Below are 19,244 nucleotides of genomic sequence, written 5' to 3' on the forward strand. Positions count from 1 at the left end.
GACGTCTGTGGGTTTGTTTTGCTTCCTGTTCTCTTACATTTTTAAGCCAGCAGGAGCAAACGTTGGAAACCAAAAACAGAGCTATGGGAGCTATGGGAAATATTATTAAATATTATTATAATATTGGCCTTTTTAAGTTTAAAGTCTTTCTACAAAAGTGGTAAAAATCTACCAATGCAGAACCCTTAAGAGCAGTAATTTTGTGGATGGTACATTAAATATTTATTGCATATGGCCATGTGGAGCAGCAAATCCAGTCTTTCTTTGAATGTGAATGTGGTCTCCTCACCTACCGTAATCCTTTACCTGTTTAAAAATCTCTCCTTTTGCACTATTACTTAAAGTGCCCTGGATTTCACAGTCCAAGATGTCTGAAGTACAGCACTTGGTTGATGAAACTGAACATGACACCTAAGCCCATGCTCCTCCACACCCCACATCCCTACCCACCCACACAAACACATACACACCATATGCCAGGTTGCTTGACACATTTTCTTTAAAGCAGCCTTAAAAGCTTTTTTCTTGGGCGTCCATCTAATGAAGTCAGCCTTGAAAGCATTGTTTCCGCTGGCAGATACAAGCCAACCCTCTGAGGGACCTTGACCAGGCAAGAACAAACAGAGACAAAGAAAAACACTTTTTATAGACTGCATCATACAGGACCTTCAACTTTCAATATGTGCCAGAAGCCATTGCCATCTTCCAACACTGTAGACTGCTTCTGTGTTGTATTTTATTTTTATTCTCAAATGTCAGCTGCTGGGGAGGAACTGTAAAGCTACACATTTCACAGAAGTAACAGCAATCAAAAAACTCGAAGAAAGATAAACGGCACTAATCACCTTTAATGGAAATACAATGTAACTGAACCTGTTCTTTACTTAGTTATTTGTTTATTTTTACAAATGAGTCTATGATGCTGGATTTTTTATACTCCCTCCCATCACACATGCTCACATGTACACACTGTAACATATTTATTTCCATATTTTAAATGCAAAATTATTAACCAATAGTTAGATATATCCAAAATATTGGTCACTTTGTTAGACACACCTGTTCACCTGTTCAGTAATGCAAATATCAAATCAGCCAATCACAGGGCTGGAATTCATTTAGGCATTTAGACATAGCAAGCAAAATGGGAAACAAAGGTGATCAAGTGACTTTAAGCATAGCATCGGCTGGTCTGAGTGTTTCAAAAACTGCCAAGAAACTGAGCTTTTTTGGCACAACTATCTCTAACTTTTACAGAGAATGATCCAAAAAAGAGAAAATATCTAGTGAGCAGTTCTCTAGTTGTAAATATTTTGTTCATGCCAAAAGTCAAAGGAAATGGCCAGAGTGCTGATAGGAAGGCAACAATAACTCAAATAAACACTTACTGAAACTACGGTATGAAGACAACAACACATCAAACTTGAAGTACAGGGGCAACAGCAGTAGAAGAAACAAGAATCTAAGGATGCATTTCATCAGAGTGGGATGACATAAGATTGGAAAATGTTGCCAATTTTTTTTTTCTTTACAGTCTCAGTTTCTATGGAGACATTTGGATGGGTGGGGTCAAAATTTGGCATAAACAATATGAAAGCACAAATCCATCCTGCCTTGTATTAACTGTTCAAACTGCTGGTAGTGGTGTAACAGTTGAATAAATGTTGTGGGAGATTCACATCACAGATGTGCAGATGACATGATTGTACTTTCTCCATATGTTTGTCCTGTTTATATCTCTTTTATAATTTCAGTTTTCGCACACTGTGCATTTAAATGGGGGAACTGCTAGGTATGGGCTACCCTGTACAAATGAAAGTTGATTTACTTGCCTCAATTAGTGATCCTGGAGGAGACATAACAAAGACACGAACTACAAATTTCTTGCTGTCTGCTGGTGTGAGTGTTTGGTTAGTAAAGTTTTGTGCAGCTGTTTTACCTGCTGGTGCACCATCAGCCTAACACAGCCCAGTGCTTGAGGAATCCATGTTATTGAGACAAGCTGTCAGTACCTACTGACTAGGGGGAGACAGAGAAAAACAATAACACTGCAAGAAGAGGGCAGAGGGGAGCACGAAAGCTAGAGATAGCTCAAGGGACTGTGATTGAGACAGAGTGCAAGTGATGCATAGCTTCAGCTATGATGTTCGTGACTGAATTCTTGACATGTTTTACTATCTTGTAACCCTGAGCTGTGTTGGTAAACTTACCGTCGAACAACTCTGCAGATAGTATCACTTTAATATTACCTTTTGCCACTGGAACAGTAAACACGAAGCTGTAAACTTGCAGATGATGGGCTCTAAACTGTAGCTTTAGAGATAAATCGTGTATGTATAAAGCAATATACTTTAACAGAAGGAATAATATATTTGATAATGAAGGGAATCAGGTGTCACACTAAAGGTTCTACTACTGTAATTTCAACGATTTTTGCTTGTTTTAGCTCATCTTGGAAGGATCTGCAATAAAGCAAATTTTTGTACACTCTGTTCATTGTCTGTTCACAGTCATGTGGTTTGCAGTATTTCAACACAGACATTACTTATTTGATGTCTGTCATAACTCCAGCATTTGATGTAGCTGTTCTGACTCATGGATGAGTTAATGTTCTTTAGGAGATTGAAAATGGGTTCCTTTCACATTTGAGTTCCTTATTTGAGCATCTTTCAAAAAGACAGTTTTGTGGTGGTCATTTCTCTGTGCCTATAGGGATGGTGTGAGAAAAGTGTATGATGGGTGCATACTGTTTGATTGAGGTGTGTGTCTGTGACTCAGCTGTCATTGTCTGTTGAAAGAGGCTGTAAATCCAACTCCAGACACGCTTTCTGTTAATAGGCTTTTTATGCCTGGTGTAAATGACAAAAGGTATGAAGTTTATGGTTTCTTTTAAATATATGCACATACATACTCGCACAGAATTAACATCACCTCTGTCCTGCTTGAGTCTACGCATGATGACACAAAGTGTTTCTCATATGGCGTTCTTCTGATAAGAAATGTTTACATGTTTTAAGAGCCATAGTCTTTTACAATTGCTATATCATTGTTATTGCTCCTATGTGTCTTGGTTAAAAATGAGAGATTTTCTGGAGTAATTCGTGTGCACATAACTAAAGTGAGAATTGTACTGAGTATAAACATATCATTTGTTTGAGAAGAGAAAAGTACTTATCAACAATATGTATCATGGGTGCATATTACTGTCATTAAATTTAAAATGCATTTATTTTTTCTAAAAAGAAAAATAAAGTCTCAGTGCACATTTATAACAATAATCATAATGTTCTTTTTGTGCCATTTTCCATTAAATGACTTTTATGACTTGCAAATTATAGCATTCTTTTGTGTTATCTTTATTTAACACAGCATTCCAAATTTTGAAATTAGGCTTGTAGAATTGCACGCAGTATTGTAAAAAGGACAAATTGTTGGAAAGCTTTTGCAGAAAATCTGCTAATGCTCTGAATTTAAAGCAAGTTTGGTGCATTAAGGTAAATTTACACACCATTTGGCACATGAAATTTTCATGTGGTCTGCCAGCGAATTGTACTGCTGGTATTTCCATTGAGTTTTGTGAAGCGTTAGAAAGACTCCGTTTCTTTCTCACTTATTTTTGCTTTTTTTCTTACTAATACACTGGGGAAAACATTTTTTGAAACCCTGCTGAATTCGTAAGTTTGTTCACTTACAAAGAAATGAACAGTCAGTGGAAATACCGAATATCAACCAAAAATTGATTTATATAGCATTGATTGAAATAAGTATTTGTTCTCCAAGCAAATAATAACTGAATATTTGTTAGCAAGCACAGTAAGACGCTGCTTGTAGTTGGTCACCTGGTTTGCACACATCTGACGAGGGGTTTTGTCACTTTCCTTGGCTTTCTAAATCCTTTTAGTTTCTTGGCTGCTGTTTGGCAACTTATAGCTCCCTCCACAGATTTTCCATAGGATTGAGATCTGGAGACTCGCTAGGCCATTCCATGACTTTAATTTGCGTCCTTAGCCGCTCTTTGCCTTGGTGTTATGTTTTGAAGACCTATTCACAACCCATGTTCAGTCTTCTGGCTAAAGGAAGGAAGTTCTTATCCAAGATTTTACACTGCATTGGACCCTCGGTGCATTAAAGTCATCATGTACCCTTAGGAGAAACATAGCCTCAAAGCTTAATGTTTCCACCAATGTTCTTGACTGTGGGAATAGTATGCATTTCTCTTCCTCAACACATAGCAGGTTGAGTTGCCAAAAAGCTTGATTTTGGTTTCATCTGACGCAGCACATTCTCCAAAACATTCTCTAAATCATTTAGATACTCAATATCATGTCATGTGCGTTATCAAGCAGATTTGCAGATTTCAGTCCATTACAGCGTAGTGTGTTACCAGTGGTGTTCTTGAGGACTGTAGTGCCTTTTGATCATTAACAAACTCCTATATAGTTTTACGCTGCACCCCGTCACCTTTTCGTGATCTTCATCCCCTTACGAGGCAAGATCTTGCATGGAGCTCCAGACTGAGGGCAACTGATGTCCATTTTATATTTCTTCCATTTCCAAATAATCGCACCAACAGTTGTCACTTTCTCACCAGCTTCTTGGTTACAGTCTCGTAGCCTGTTCCAGCCTCGTGTAAGTCTACAGTCTTGTCCCTGACATTCTTTGACAACTCTTTGGTCTTGCCCATTGCGTTGGAGAGGTGGGAATAGATGAAATTGATTCTGTCGACGGGTGTGCTTTATACACATAACAAGCTGAGATCAGGAGTGTCTGTAATTGATTGTGTGCTTGAATGTTATGTGCACCACACGGGCATAGAGACAGTTTTTGAGAGCCAGAATTCTGGTTGGGTTGAAGTGCATCAAATCCTTATTTCACTCCATGACATCCAACTTTTATATAATCTGTTTATTCTGGATTTTTTTTCACATTCTGTCTCTATAAATTAAAATAAAACCACGATAAAAATTAGACTGTTCAACCTTAAAATATTTCCCCAACTGTATATACAATTATTGTGTTAAATTTTTTAGTTGCAAAAAGGGTTTTGGTTGACTTCTTTTTTCTTTATCCAAGCTGCCAAAACTCCAATTACTTGCAAAAAGACTTGTTTTTTGCCCAAGTGAAGGACTGATTTGGCGAATGATGAAATGAATGGATGAATGATCTTGTGTCTGACTGGGTCCATTAGATCTTTCAAAATCATTGCATTGTGCACTTTGTTTCCATAGCAACTTCAGATTTCTCTGCAGAAATACTAGTTAAAGGACAAAGAGTAGATACCTCCTTATATGTAATACTTGTTTTTATATTTAAAAAAAACAAACAGGTGACAGTGACAACTGCCATCTTAGCTGATGAGTTTGATGTTTTTTTTAAGGTGATGATTGATCATTGCAGCTACAGCAAGCTCTCAAAAGCTGGTACCCAAGAAAGTGGTTTGACATACAGCTAACTGCTAAAAAAGCCTTGACATTTTCTTAGTGAAGAGATAATAAAAGATTTCAAAGTTCACAGAGATATAAAATAAATATGCTAAACCTATAAAAATGTCTTTTATCTGCAAAATTGTGCTTTGTCTTTTAGCATGACATCAATTACTATTGTAGCATCCTAAGTAAAACCTTGTTGTTCTGTCTTTAAGGTCACAGAGAATGAAAAGAAAGTTGCTGGGAGAAAAGAGAAGAAGGAGGCGGTACAAACACCACCTCCTGTCATCATGTTCCCAGGGTCCGGTCGCAACATCACCAAGGGTCTACGAAGACAGAAGAGGGACTGGGTAATCCCACCAATCAATGTGGCTGAAAATTCTCGAGGACCGTTCCCTCAGATGCTTGTCAGCGTAAGTGACAGATTTGATTGGCCGCGTCGCTGATGTGTTCTTAATTTACAGCTGGGATTTCTTGAGGGCATTTAACAAGTAAGGCTGATTGGGATATGTATAATGGATGGTGATAAATAACAGAAATACATTAGCATAACTAGTTTGTTTGCCACATCCTTGCAGATGATTATGCTGTGTTCCCCTGATGCAGCTACAGCCACAATGCCTTACGGTATTTAAACAGCCCTGATTGACCCTGAGAAGTTTTCCCCTTAGACACCTAAACAGCAAACTCTTGCACAGTGTGAGGTCCCATAGGGTCACAGTGAAGCTAATGATTGTTTATTCCTTTTTTATGCATCTTTTCTTTCCTTTATCAGGTTATTTCAGAAAGGTTGCTTAAGGTTCAGTTCTATTTTTATAACTGTATAACAATGCAATTTGTCACAGAAGTTTTAGTGAAGCCTCTTCTTTGATATGAGAAGAAAGCATGAAATCCTGCCATTCTCAAAGTCAAAAGAGTAGAACAGTATTTCTTTTCTTCTGTGCCCTAATAGGCACATTAGTTTATTGGTTTAGAACTTCCTGTAAGTAAAGAAGCAGCAGAAAAACATGAAGAGTGTATAACCATGTCTTTGTTTAGCATTCAAAATCAGAATTCATCAACAATTACAGATGGAAAATTTATTTCTGTAAAACCTTTGCTTTTTTGATAAGGCTGTAATTACACGCTATATATAAGTGCTGCATGTCGAAGGTTAGAGGCTGAGCCCGCACACCTGTCGAATAAATTAATAAATAAATGTTTAACTTGCTGTGCAAAGGCTTGAGTTGCAGGAGGTTTAAAATTCAGGGATTCTGTCACAACAGAATGTGTGGTTTGACTCGCTCATAGGCAAGCTCTTGACTTTAAGATTGCGGTGCACGCTGTAACTCATCAAAAAACATTCCACAAGACTGCTGCTTTATTCGCTGCTGCTTCTTTCCTTCTCTCTTTATCTGGAATATCTAGCCATCAGCTTTTCCTTGCTGTTTACAAAACTCTCATAGTTTATCTCTTTGGGGTTTAAAATTGTGCAAAAGAAGCAGATTTTTCCTATTGTTTCTGTTCTTTGTTTTTCAACTGGGTTTCATCCAGTCCCCAGGGAAAAGCCTGGGGAGCTACTTGAAGGAAACTTTTTTTTTCTTCCATAGTGAAACAAAAACATCAAGTCAAAGAGGAAGGAGTTTGTAAGTCTGTGTTTTGGAGTGAGTGCCTCTACAGCTGGACTGTGTCCCATCAGCCTGGCACAGTGTGGCTTTCTCATCTGAGCCTGCTGAGCCCATGAGTAGTGCTACACCAGCAATAAACTGGCCAGACAGTTCTTCTATTTCCATGAGCTGGTCAGAACCAGAGAGAGACAGAGGAGATGGCGAGGGGGAAAGAGAGAGAGGGTATCAAAGGAACATTTGGAAGCATAGTTTGCAGCCAAACACAATTCACTTTGTGCGGTAAATAGGTCCGTCAGGGGCTAGTGGATTGCTGAGAGCTGAGCGTTTCGAGCAGAGGAGAAGTGATGCGTGTTGATGCCTCTGTTGGACTCTCAAGCTCCCGTCTTTCTCTTTAATGATGACTGGAGGGCAGGAAAGGCCATACTGAGAGCTAGAGATTTTAACAAGGACACAGGGGTGGACGGCATGGGGATAATTTTGCCATACTTGTTTATCTGCTTAGTCCTTTCTAATAACCTACTTTGTCCTCTGTTGAGAATTCGGGCTTTTATGCATCTGTTTCTGTTTCAAAAAAATGAAGCAAAAATGCATATTTTATTCAATAAAAAAAGGTCTCGAAGCAGCGCTTGGAGTCTTTCGGTCGCCCTTCAGTTGCACCATTACTCAGTGTTCTGTGCACTATGGCTGTGTGATGCTACTTCTAATGGTCTGTGAAGTCAGTCTCTTCCTTAATGGGTTGTTCTGTCATCCAAAACAGCACTGAGTGACATGCAGGCAGTGGCCTTCCCGACCAGCCTAGTACTTTTCTCCCTGCCCTGGCCGAGTTGCCATCAGTTGGACAGGTGGGGTGACAGCAGCCCTCACCTGTATCTCTGCAGGTCTACAGCACTGTCACTTTGATCACGCTAGCACACGATTGGGCAGGTGTCAGGACAGAGCCCCTACTGATTGGCCTCACAGCTCGCAGCCTGACATGGCTCGAGGGAAATGTTGACTGCATAGGCAAAGTTATGGCAGAACTGTTCTCCTATCGGTCTCTAAAGTCAAGGCAGTGACAGTGGAATGTTATTGACTGAATTTTATTAATAGCTGTGCTGAGATGACGGCTTCAGAACCCTGCACTCCCCTACTGTACATCAAGTTGTTGTGTACATGATATCACTCTGTGGTTGAATGTTAGACCTTATCAACCTCTAGTGTCAGAGTTGTGAGACTGAATGTAGCTATTCTTCCTTTGCCGATAATGGCCAGTAGTGCTTCCTTACAACAAATGGGCATGAGCGCTGCATAACTTGTAACAAAAGGATAAAATGGAAGGCTAGCAAAGAGAGCAATTGAAAGGATACAGAAATACTGTTAGCACTGTTCTAGACAAAACAAAGAGATCCAAAAAGCCTATAACAAAGAGCGAGCAGAGTAATTTTTCACAATAAACAGGTGTTCTCTGTCGTTTCTTTCTTCTATGGCCAAACTTCCATCAATAGTATGTAAGGGACATTGATTTTTCACAGGGGCTTTTTGAAACCTTTCATTGATTCACACACTTCTCCTACAGCAGAGTGGCATCGATTTTTTTTTTTTTGCTTGGGTAAATAAAGACTCAGCGTAACCACCCAACTCCCCCCAAATCCCTTATTCGCCCCAACAATTGCTTAACCCCACCATTAGAACAAGCATCAGCTAAAAAAAGAAGAAACCCCTGATGAAACAACAGCATAGATAACGAGTAAGACCATTTATGATTAAATGTCTGAAATGGTTTGGGTTGTTTGTTTGTTTTTTTGTTGTACTGCTGCCGGTTGAAAATAGCAAAGAGTATAAACACTGGTTTTGTCAGAGTTGCTGGTTGCCTGACAGGCAAGGTTTTAGTACCACAATGGAAATATTTTTTTATCCAGTATCTTAAACCTGAAGTCTCTGCAGTGATCCAGTGACAGGTGCTGTCACCTAGGTTAGACCCTCTTGGTCAGCTTGGCCCTTTCTGTGTGGTTCTGCCTTGTTGGACTTCTTTCGTCAAAAGATATTTATTTTTTTCCACTTATCCAATTCAGGCTCACAAACAGGCCGAAGCCTATCACAGCTGCCATAGGGCAAAGAGTAGGGTGCACCCTGAACACATAGAGACAGACAACCATTGGTACTTACACCCAGGGCCAGGAATTACCAATTAACTTAACATGCATGCATTTTGACTGTGAGGGGGAGTCAGAGTCCCCAGAGAGAACCTACACACAGGCAGTGAGAGAACCAGCTGGTGGTTTTAAACCCAGGACCTTCTTGTGCTGAGACAACGGTGGTAACCTCCGCACCACTGTGCTGTCTGGTTAAGGACATACAGTGGGGCAAAAAAGTATTTAGTCAGCCACCGATTGTGCAAGTTCCCCCACTTAAAATGATGACAGAGGTCAGTAATTTGCACCAGAGGTACACTTCAACTGTGAGAGACAGAATGTGAAAAAAAAATCCATGAATTCACATGGTAGGATTTGTAAAGAATTTATTCGTAAATCAGGGTGGAAAATAAGTATTTGGTCACCTCAAACATGGAAAATCTCTGGCTCTCACAGACCTGTAACGTCTTCTGTAAGAAGCTTTTCTGTCCCCCACTCGTTACCTGTATGAATGGCACCTGTTTGAACTCATCATCTGTATAAAAGACACCTGTCCACAGCCTCAAACAGTCAGACTCCAAACTCCGCCATGGCCAAGACCAAAGAGCTTTCGAAGGACACCAGGAAAAGTATTGTAGACCTGCACCAGACTGGGAAGAGTGAATCTACAATAGGCAAGCAGCTTGGTGTGAAAAAATCAACTGTGGGAGCAATCATCAGAAAATGGAAGACATACAAGACCACTGATAATCTCCCTCGATCTGGGGCTCCACGCAAGATCTCATCCCGTGGGGTCAAAATGATCATGAGAACGGTGAGCAAAGATCCCAGAACCACACGGGGGGACCTGGTGAATGACCTGCAGAGAGCTGGGACCAAAGTAACAAAGGTCACCATCAGTAACACACTACAACGGCAGGGAATCAAATCCCGCAGTGCCAGACGTGTTCCGCTGCTGAAGCCAGTGCATGTCCAGGCCCGTCTGAAGTTTGCCAGAGAGCACATGGATGATACAGCAGAGGATTGGGAGAATGTCATGTGGTCAGATGAAACCAAAGTAGAACTTTTTGGTATAAACTCAACTCGTCGTGTTTGGAGGACGAAGAATACTGAATTGCATCCCAAGAACACCATACCTACTGTGAAGCATGGGGGTGGAAACATCATGCTATGGGGCTGTTTTTCTGCCAAGGGGACAGGACGACTGATCCGTGTTAAGGACAGAATGAATGGGGCCATGTATCGTGAGATTTTGAGCCAAAACCTCCTTCCATCAGTGAGAACTTTGAAGATGAAACGAGGCTGGGTCTTCCAACATGACAATGATCCAAAACACACCGCCCGGGCAACAAAGGAGTGGCTCCGTAAGAAGCATTTGAAAGTCCTGGAGTGGCCTAGCCAGTCTCCAGACCTCAACCCCATAGAAAATCTGTGGCGGGAGTTGAAAGTCCGTGTTGCTCGGCGACAGCCCCAAAACATCACTGCTCTCGAGAAGATCTGCATGGAGGAATGGGCCAAAATACCAGCTACTGTGTGTGCAAACCTGGTAAAGACCTATAGTAAACGTTTGACCTCTGTTATTGCCAACAAAGGTTATGTTACAAAGTATTGAGTTGTATTTTTGTTATTGACCAAATACTTATTTTCCACCCTGATTTACGAATAAATTCTTTACAAATCCTACCATGTGGATTCATGGATTTTTTCTTCACATTCTGTCTCTCACAGTTGAAGTGTACCTCTGGTGCAAATTACTGACCTCTGTCATCATTTTAGGTGGGGGAACTTGCACAATCGGTGGCTGACTAAATACTTTTTTGCCCCACTGTAGGTTAAGTTGATTGGCGCTTCTAAATTGTCGGTGGATGTGAATTAGATATTACTTAAAGTGCATAGAAGAAAGCGTATGTCAAGATGTGATTTGCAGTTTGATGGACATTGGTCACTAAGATTTTAAACTCCTTTATAAATGCCAGTACAGATAGTGACAGTGATCACACAAATATTGTTGCTGCATTCTTGACTAGTGTTAAAACATAGTGGGCCTTTTTTAAAAGGTTGTTCTCTTTTTCATCAGATACTTTGTAGACGTTTTCACCATAGCTTTTGTTGTACTGTAAGTTGCTATCCTTACTGCCTTTGTCACTACAGTTGTTCCTCTCTTCAGCTCCAGCAAATCAATCATTCCTATCTGACATAAAGCGCATCACAGTTGAGGTGGCAGGGTGGGTATGTCACCACAGGCAGCAGATTTAAAACCGTGCTCCTGGGAAATAGAGATCTTTTACTTGTCGCTGATAGGCTTAATCAGCATTTTGTGAACTCGGATCACAAAGGCATGAATGTAAAGGCAGTCAATTTGCATAGAAAACTTCCACACTTGAGCTTTAACATAGTAGACACAAATAAGGAATAGTGAGGTTTTGTTTTGCTTTTTTTTCCCCGGACATGTTCTGGATTTGTGTGGACTACAATGAGAAATGACAGCTTGTGTGAATTAGCACGCTATGGAGGTGTGGCACGCACTGTCACCTTTGGTTGGACTTCTCTCATTTTTCTTTAGTGCTGCCGTTTTAGGTCTTTAAACTCTCAGCCTCATAATAAAAAGCATTTTTCAAAATATGATCAAAAGATGGAGTCAGGAAATAAAAGCCTGCGATGAGAATGTAATCAAGTAATCGTGCATCAGAACGTCAACATCGCCGGTGTCAGGGCAGATGTGGTCACACCCCAAGACAGTCTGTAGTTATCCTTGTCCTCACTCTTCTCTCCCCCTTTCAGCGTCTCTTGCTTTTTCAATCCTTTTCTAACCTCCACAGCTCTGGGTAATATTCTAGTGTTTTGTTTAGTGGAGATATTGTTTTGAGAGAGAAGACATTTATTTTGCGAGCTGGACTCAGGGATGTGAAAAGAATGCAATTTCAGCTAAACTGTTGTTTTTATTGGATAATATTTCTTTGGAAGAAAATTTTTCTGTCTGCTGGCTCTCGTTCAGACAAAGAAGCCAGATATTCCGATAAAGTGCGGTTGCATCCCTTAGTAACCACAGACATTATATTGACAGGAATACCACGGTGAGAAAGAGCAGCGAGGAGAACAGTAAGCCAAACAGATGGACTCTTGTCTTCAGTCACCGATATGATCAGAAAGCCTTTTATTGGACATCATAGTTGATTTGTCATTTGTTTCAGTATTTATTGTAGCTATTTATTTCCTGCTAGTAGATTTAGACCCTGTAAGTTAAACGCTGACAAAACACTGACATTTGTATCAGATTATTTGTGTGATGCAGTGCATCTGGTTATGTTTATTGCACTCGCTGCAGCACCTGTGCTCCATTTTCTACATCTCTCTCTACGGAGCGTGTTGAGAAGCGTTTTTCGAGCAGAATGAGAGAACTCCCCATCGCACCCCACCCCCGAGGTGTCTCTGCTTTCTCTGCGTACATTTACCAATGATTAATGACTGCTCCGCTTCACTAACAGACACAGCAACAACAACAACAACACCACCAGAAAAACAGACAGAAAAAAGAAAGGAATCTTAAAGAAAATGAGGGACAAAAAGTAGGGACTGTTCCTCATTGTATAAGTGAGCTGGAGCTAATTGCACTGGCGAATGGATGGGTGGATATGACTGAGAGAGAAGGGAAACAGAAAGAGGGACTGTAGGGCTAGACCCGGATCAGAGGCATGTCTGTGTTTAGGTCTAACAGATTTCCTGGAGAACTGCTGTTCACAGCCTCTTCCCTTGAGTCTAATGAAGCCTTCTGGCACTTGCCACCCCACCACCCGGCCAACACCAGCACTGCACCGCTCCAGTCTTCCCCCTTCATCTTCGCTCCCTCCCTCCTGCCGAGACATATGCTCACAAACACACACACATTCAATCACAAACAAACATACGGATGCATACACAGGCACAGAGAAGAATTACTTGTCCTACACAGAAAGCAAACAAAGGATCAGTAAAGCGCATGTGCTGCGCTCTTGCCTTTGTATATGCTCATTGTTTGGGGTTTTGTTTGGTCGCATTTCGGCTTTATCCCTGAACAAAGAGAAGGGAAAGCAAAGCCAGAAAAACAGGACTCCATCTTGTTTTGTTTTGTTTTTTCAACCTAGTCCACCAGAAACAAAACCACAGGATGGTGAAACACAGGGATGCGAGTATTTAAGGATCACAGCCCAATCCAGAGCTTGGCCACTAGGAAACCACATTGGTCCCCATATGGAATGATTTATAAAAGTTGAAATGCAGAGGCTAAATGAATTCAGGCTGCAAAAACATTCAAATTTGTGGCTACAATAATTCCATCAAACACATGAAAAGTATGTGCACAGCTGTATATGTACTGGAGCATTTTATATTTGCGTGCCATGTTTTGTCTCTTATTATTCCATTGTTCTGATGCATCTACAGTATAAAGTCTGCTAAAGGCTTTAGCAGACACACACACACACACACACACACACACACACACACACACACACACACACACACAAGCACATTCTATCAAGCTGGAGAAGAAAAGAAAGAAACAATAAATGTTTTTCAGATAAGGGTGGCCCTCCTACAGAGTATTAAGTGGAAAGAAAAGGCAGCAGCCTCAGTCCAGGATGGAGAGCACGAACAGTCATGTCAGCATTTCATTTGTGCTCATTTGTCTTTACGCTGTAACGCATCTTGGCCCGTTTTAAACTCTCATCTTTTTTGTTTGATTTCACTTCCCCGAGAATTCACACGAGGTATTTCCTTTCCAAACCCCAGCTGTGAATTTTCTTCCAGCACAAACATCCAGTGTTTAGTGACATTGAAGATCATTTTGCTAGAAATACAGTTTGATATTTTCTCATTCTCTTCTTTTTGCTCTGCTCTTTAGAGAATTGCTCCAAGGATGGAAATGGCACTCAGCTGGTTGGCCTGTCTGCCACTTTAGTGATTGATCGATCCACCACTTTGGTCCAGACTTGAACATACCATTACTACTAGATGGATTATCATCAAATTTTATGCAGTCATTCATGGCCCTCAGACAAGCTTATTGATTTTGGTGATCCTCTGACTTTTATTTTTGGATTGTTATTTTTTAAATAAAATATCTCAAACTATTTTCCCTGATTGCCAGAACAAGCTTTTACATCTCCCCGGGATAGATTGAAAAGCCTTTCATCTCGTAACCTTTCTTGTTGTGCCATCGTTTCCATTATAGTTCATCCACAACTTTGCCTTAAATACTGTATATCATATCCCTTTCAGCCTCCTCCTTTCTATTTGCGTTCAATGCTAATTGGTCAATTTCATTACACATTAAAATAAGGTTCATTACTCAAACACCCAAAGTGCTGCATGTGCATGTCATGGTAAACAATTTATCTTATCTACTTAATAAAAAATGATCATCGCAAATATTAACTCATCTGCTCATGCACAGCTACATCTACCTTGGGTCATGCAAAGGTAAATTGGAAGCATTCAGATATAATTCATCCTTTTATTATTTTTTTCAATGAGTTCATGTGACAGCTGGGACGTAGCTGGATATCGAGTTACGATGGCACGAGTAAAACACCAAAGAAAGTTGAAAGTGCTTTACATTGTTTCTCCTGCTAATGGAGTCTTTGCGATGGAAGAACACCCTCACTGCTGTCTTTTTTGACAGGTCAAATCATTAATGAAACATTTGACCATAAAAGCAATTTGACGATCTTCTGAACAGCATGAGATCTCAATGCTATTTAAAAAGGGGTGAGCAGCTACAGTCACATTAATATCTTATGCAAGGAGGTAGTGGAGGACAAACGTGCACTATGAAGAGAAAAGCTTTAAAGATTCTTTAACAGAACCATTTCAGTATGCTTAGTTATGATTCTCATGAATAATTCCCGACATTCCTCAGAGACTCCCACTCTTTGTACAGTAGTCTTGTTTTGGCATGTACCCTGTGAACTTCATTTCCTTTCCTCTAGTGAAATTAGTGCAATCAATGTAATTACATTTATCAGCACTAGGAAATTGAATCTTCTACAGTGTTCTGGTATTGACTGGAAAACTAATTGTTCCTACATTTGTGTATTTGTCAACAGCATTTGGCCTTTGTTTCATCCTCTGCTTAGTAAAGTGAGACTGAAATGTAATTTTCACTGTTTAATATCTCATTATTTTTAAATTAGTGGCGTGAAGTCCTGGTAAACATGTTCATCAGGCATACACAGCGGGGTTTGTTTTTCAAGAGAAAAATTTCCAGCCATGGCCTTGTTGCACACAACGAGGCCCAGAGCAGCTACTACTAAGGCTTAGCTGTGAGAAAAAAAAAACAAACAACACAAAACCTCCACCTCAGCCACCCACTCACTCTTGCACACGCACAAACAGCAGACGCAAAAACACACACATATTCACAACCCCAATGTATTCCTCTCTGATATGACATCAGGCAGCACCAGGCAGGCTCCCTCCTGGGTTCAGTTGGTGTTAAATTAAACAGTAAATCATCTCACCAAAAGACACAAGAGTTATGTGTGAGTCAAGGGCAACAGTTCTAGGCTCTTTAATAGGAGATGAGGAGGACTTTATGAAGGAGATAAATAACAGCTTAACAAACAGCCTCTGTCTGGTCCCCTGGAGGTTGGCCTCGGCGACCCTGTGGATCAGTAGGATGAAGGAGAGCCAAGATTCTGTATTTCTCTAAAGACATGAAAAAATAATGAGGAGTAAAATTGGAAGAAAGATATTCAGAAGGGGACACGAGGCGGTGGGGACCAGTAATGAAGTGTTGGGGACAAAGGGTGGCTGCGATTGTTGGTCTTATGAGGCAAGGTCGGTCGAATGGAAAGGACAGGTTGACAGACAGGCTGGCGGTAGAGCAGAAAGGAAGTTACAGAGAGAATCACGCATGCAGACAAGTGGGTCAAGCCGGCAGACAGATGAAGACAAAAGACATGCAGATGCAGACATGGCAGTTGTCCCGTCAGGTGATGCTTTCCCCCCACCTCAGCTCAGTTATGTCGGCATGTTTTCCCGAGAGACAGACATTACGACATAAAATCAGATTCATCATAAAGCAGCAGCTTTTACAGGGAGTGAAGAAAGGAGTAATAGTGAGGAGAAAATGTCCTTGGGCATGTTACTGAGTTGAATTAAAAACGCTTTGGGATGCAAGTCATGTGATGTAATATTCTTATTTTATTTAATGTGCTCGTATTTTTCCATTTCCTCATATTTAACTCTTCCCCCCCTGAAAGTAAAATGTGAAGGAAATCAAAATTGAGGCCTGCACAAGAATAATCTGATCCCATATACTTTGTCACTTACAATAAAAGGTTTCAGTCAGAACCTTTTCATGGAAGCATAATAGATACTGTCATGGGATGATCTTGTTTTTGTACAGAGGCAACTGTGCACACAGACAAGATCACAAACAGACACACACAAAGACCTGGTACAAGTAGGAAAACGTGGCTGTGTACGCTTGTAATAAAATTGCTCACAGTGCAGTAAAATCTCCCACAACCTCTCAAGATGAAATAGCTCCTATGATAAACAGTTTAGCACCAGACCAAAGAAAAAAGTTTCCAGGTTTAGCATTGTGTTTCACTTGTAAGTATTGCTGGGCAGTACACCCTGTTGATCCTTATACATTTTTATTTGTTTTTGATTTCCAGGAGAAGAGAACATTTACTCCTTTGGCTCAATAAAAGATTTAACGCCTCACATTGTTCATAAAACCGCAATGTCATTGATGCATAGCGCTTTGCACAGCGCCTTGCATCACGGCGTATAGCAGCTGAGCTTGCTGGTGCATTTCCAAATTTTCAGAAATGCTTTCCTGATAACTTCCGGGAAAAGAAAGAGGTTCGGAGAAAGTGGCCTCTGTGGCTCTAAACTGTTTTCTGATTTTTATCAATCAAGGACTGACAGGCCTGCTACTTGTCAAAAAAACTAAATCCTCTTGTACACCAGCCATCTGTAAGTCATCCTTATGGTACACGTGCTGTGCTCATGCACCAGCAAAAACCCACAAGCACGGATCCGCAGACACACATGGCTGTACAAACACACACACACACACACACACACACACACACACACACACACACACACACCCACACACACACACACACACACACACACACACACACACCTCTTCACTCTTCCAAGGTTCATTTGTCAAGATGACAGCTGGACTCTTGCTGAGGAGAAGTTTGCCAGGCAGAATCCCTCGCTTACTTAGTGGGAGCCAGAACATCCTGGGAAACATTCTGACACACAGAGGCTGCAGAGCCATCGTGTATGCGTCTTTGTCTTTGCATGCATTATGTGTAAATGCACAACTTTTCCAAACGCCCAGCAGCACCATTGCAAGGTCCAGCCCCTCTTCAGTTTCTGCCTGTGCTTGGCAGGGGCAGACTTGGCAGGGAGCAGCACATTTTGTCAGGCTTCCAGTCAACATCAAAAGTGCATACTGCTCCCGCCTCTACCCGAACACCTTTCCTCTTTTGCCTTTTTACTCACAGCTGTTTACCTGTTTACCTTATGATATCTCCAAAGGGTTTCTCCCCGTAGGCTTGGAAGGAATGTACTGTAAGCGTTTTCTTCCAAACAGCCCTTCAGCAAAAGTCCACTAGAAATGCATCTATGCAGTGATGTAACTGGGTGTTTCTTTGACAGAGAAAATTCAAGACAAATTTCTCGCGGCATATCTTCCCACAAAGGTCGCATGTCTGGTCGTCGGGGAAAATTCCGTCCACTTTCTCACAGCATGTATATATTTTACCAGACGGTTGTCCAATCATACAAGTTGTGGCAACTTCTCTGCATTTACTGTTTCCAGGTTTCTAGCCAAAAGGGCTCATGTTCTGCTACCGAGTTCTGCTGATGCAGTGAGTTCAGAGCCACTTTTATTTTCTCTCCCTTTTTCTCACTCTCCTCACTCTTTCTTTCCTCCATTTTCCCTCTAGTCTGCATTTCTCTCTCTTCACTGCTGCCTGATGGATTTAGAAAGTGAGAGGAAGAAGGAAGGAGAAGGGATGTGAAAAAGTGGTCTGTGTATGGTGGACAGTGCAAAAACTGTATGTGCGTGCGTATGGATGGAGGTTGGGAGGGGGGCAGTAATGACTGGGAAAAGTGCAGCGGCAGCAGATTTTGTGCCACTGTTATCTCTCTCTCTCTCTCTCTCTCTCTTTCTGAGCCTCTCTCTATCGTACAAGCCTCCGACACTCTTTACTCTAATTACCCAGATTGGGTTTCCTGGGGATAAAGAGACGAGGCAGGAAAAGGGAGTTACAGGGGGTCCTTGATATTGTCCTTGTCAAAGCCCAGGGGGGCGACTGGAGAAGTCATTCATGCATCCATCACACTCCCAATTTTACAATTTAATCAATCTTCTAATGAAAGAGAGGGCCAGAGATAGAGAGAGGGAGAGGGGTTACAGTGAGATAGCAGCCCTCACACTCTCACCCCTCTAAACCAAAGCTAAGGGGTGCGGCCACTCTTTGTCTGCCACTACAATGGCTGCCTTATTTTCATTCTCCCAGCCTGGAAGAGGAGCGTGAGGAGGGCGAGTCATTCCATTGTTACCTCTAGGGAGAATAGCACCTCTAATTTGCCATAAGCCTTCACTATTAAAGACCAGACTCTTTTCACACTGCAATAATTGGAAAAGTCATTCACTGCTTAACTTCTATTACTCCATGTTATTTTCAGTAATGTGGAGGAAGGTCTTTTAATAATCTCACCTGCGTCACTTCTAGCTATCATTCAAATAACACAAAAGCACCCAGAGCATGCTATCTCTCCATTTCATTCTCTCACACACTGAAATAGACAACTGAACTGGGTAAATCTGTGATTGCATCTTTCTGGTCTTCTGTCCTCTCTGTGCCTTCCATAAATCTGCCTTTATATGGTTTATAGCTGTGCTGGGAAAGTTAAAAAGCAACTGTTTGTGTCACTCATTTTTTAAAGGAAATCACCGTCTTCAGTCACAGGTCATGATAAAATCACATCATAGTACAAAAAAAGTCTGGTTAAATGTCCACGGGCATCCTGGGGTGCCGGTTTAGCTCAGTGTGTTGAGTGGGCAGCCACATGCCATACAGCTG

The 19,244-nt window shown here is 41.2% G+C and overlaps 1 protein-coding gene across 2 annotated transcripts in view; it reads left to right on the forward strand.

The window, feature by feature from the left end:
• Positions 1-19,244, forward strand: part of LOC145423265 (cadherin-4-like) — a 246,877-nt gene that overhangs the window by 168,899 nt on the left and 58,734 nt on the right. For both annotated transcript variants that reach the window (XM_080295542.1, XM_080295541.1), the window contains one exon: positions 5,642-5,839. In XM_080295542.1, the coding sequence (XP_080151668.1) occupies positions 5,642-5,839 (198 nt within the window). The remainder of the gene's footprint in view (positions 1-5,641; positions 5,840-19,244) is intronic.

The sequence above is a fragment of the Astatotilapia calliptera genome, chromosome 20 (assembly GCF_964374335.1).
Source record: "Astatotilapia calliptera chromosome 20, fAstCal68.1, whole genome shotgun sequence".
NCBI classification, from domain to species: Eukaryota; Metazoa; Chordata; class Actinopteri; order Cichliformes; family Cichlidae; genus Astatotilapia; species Astatotilapia calliptera.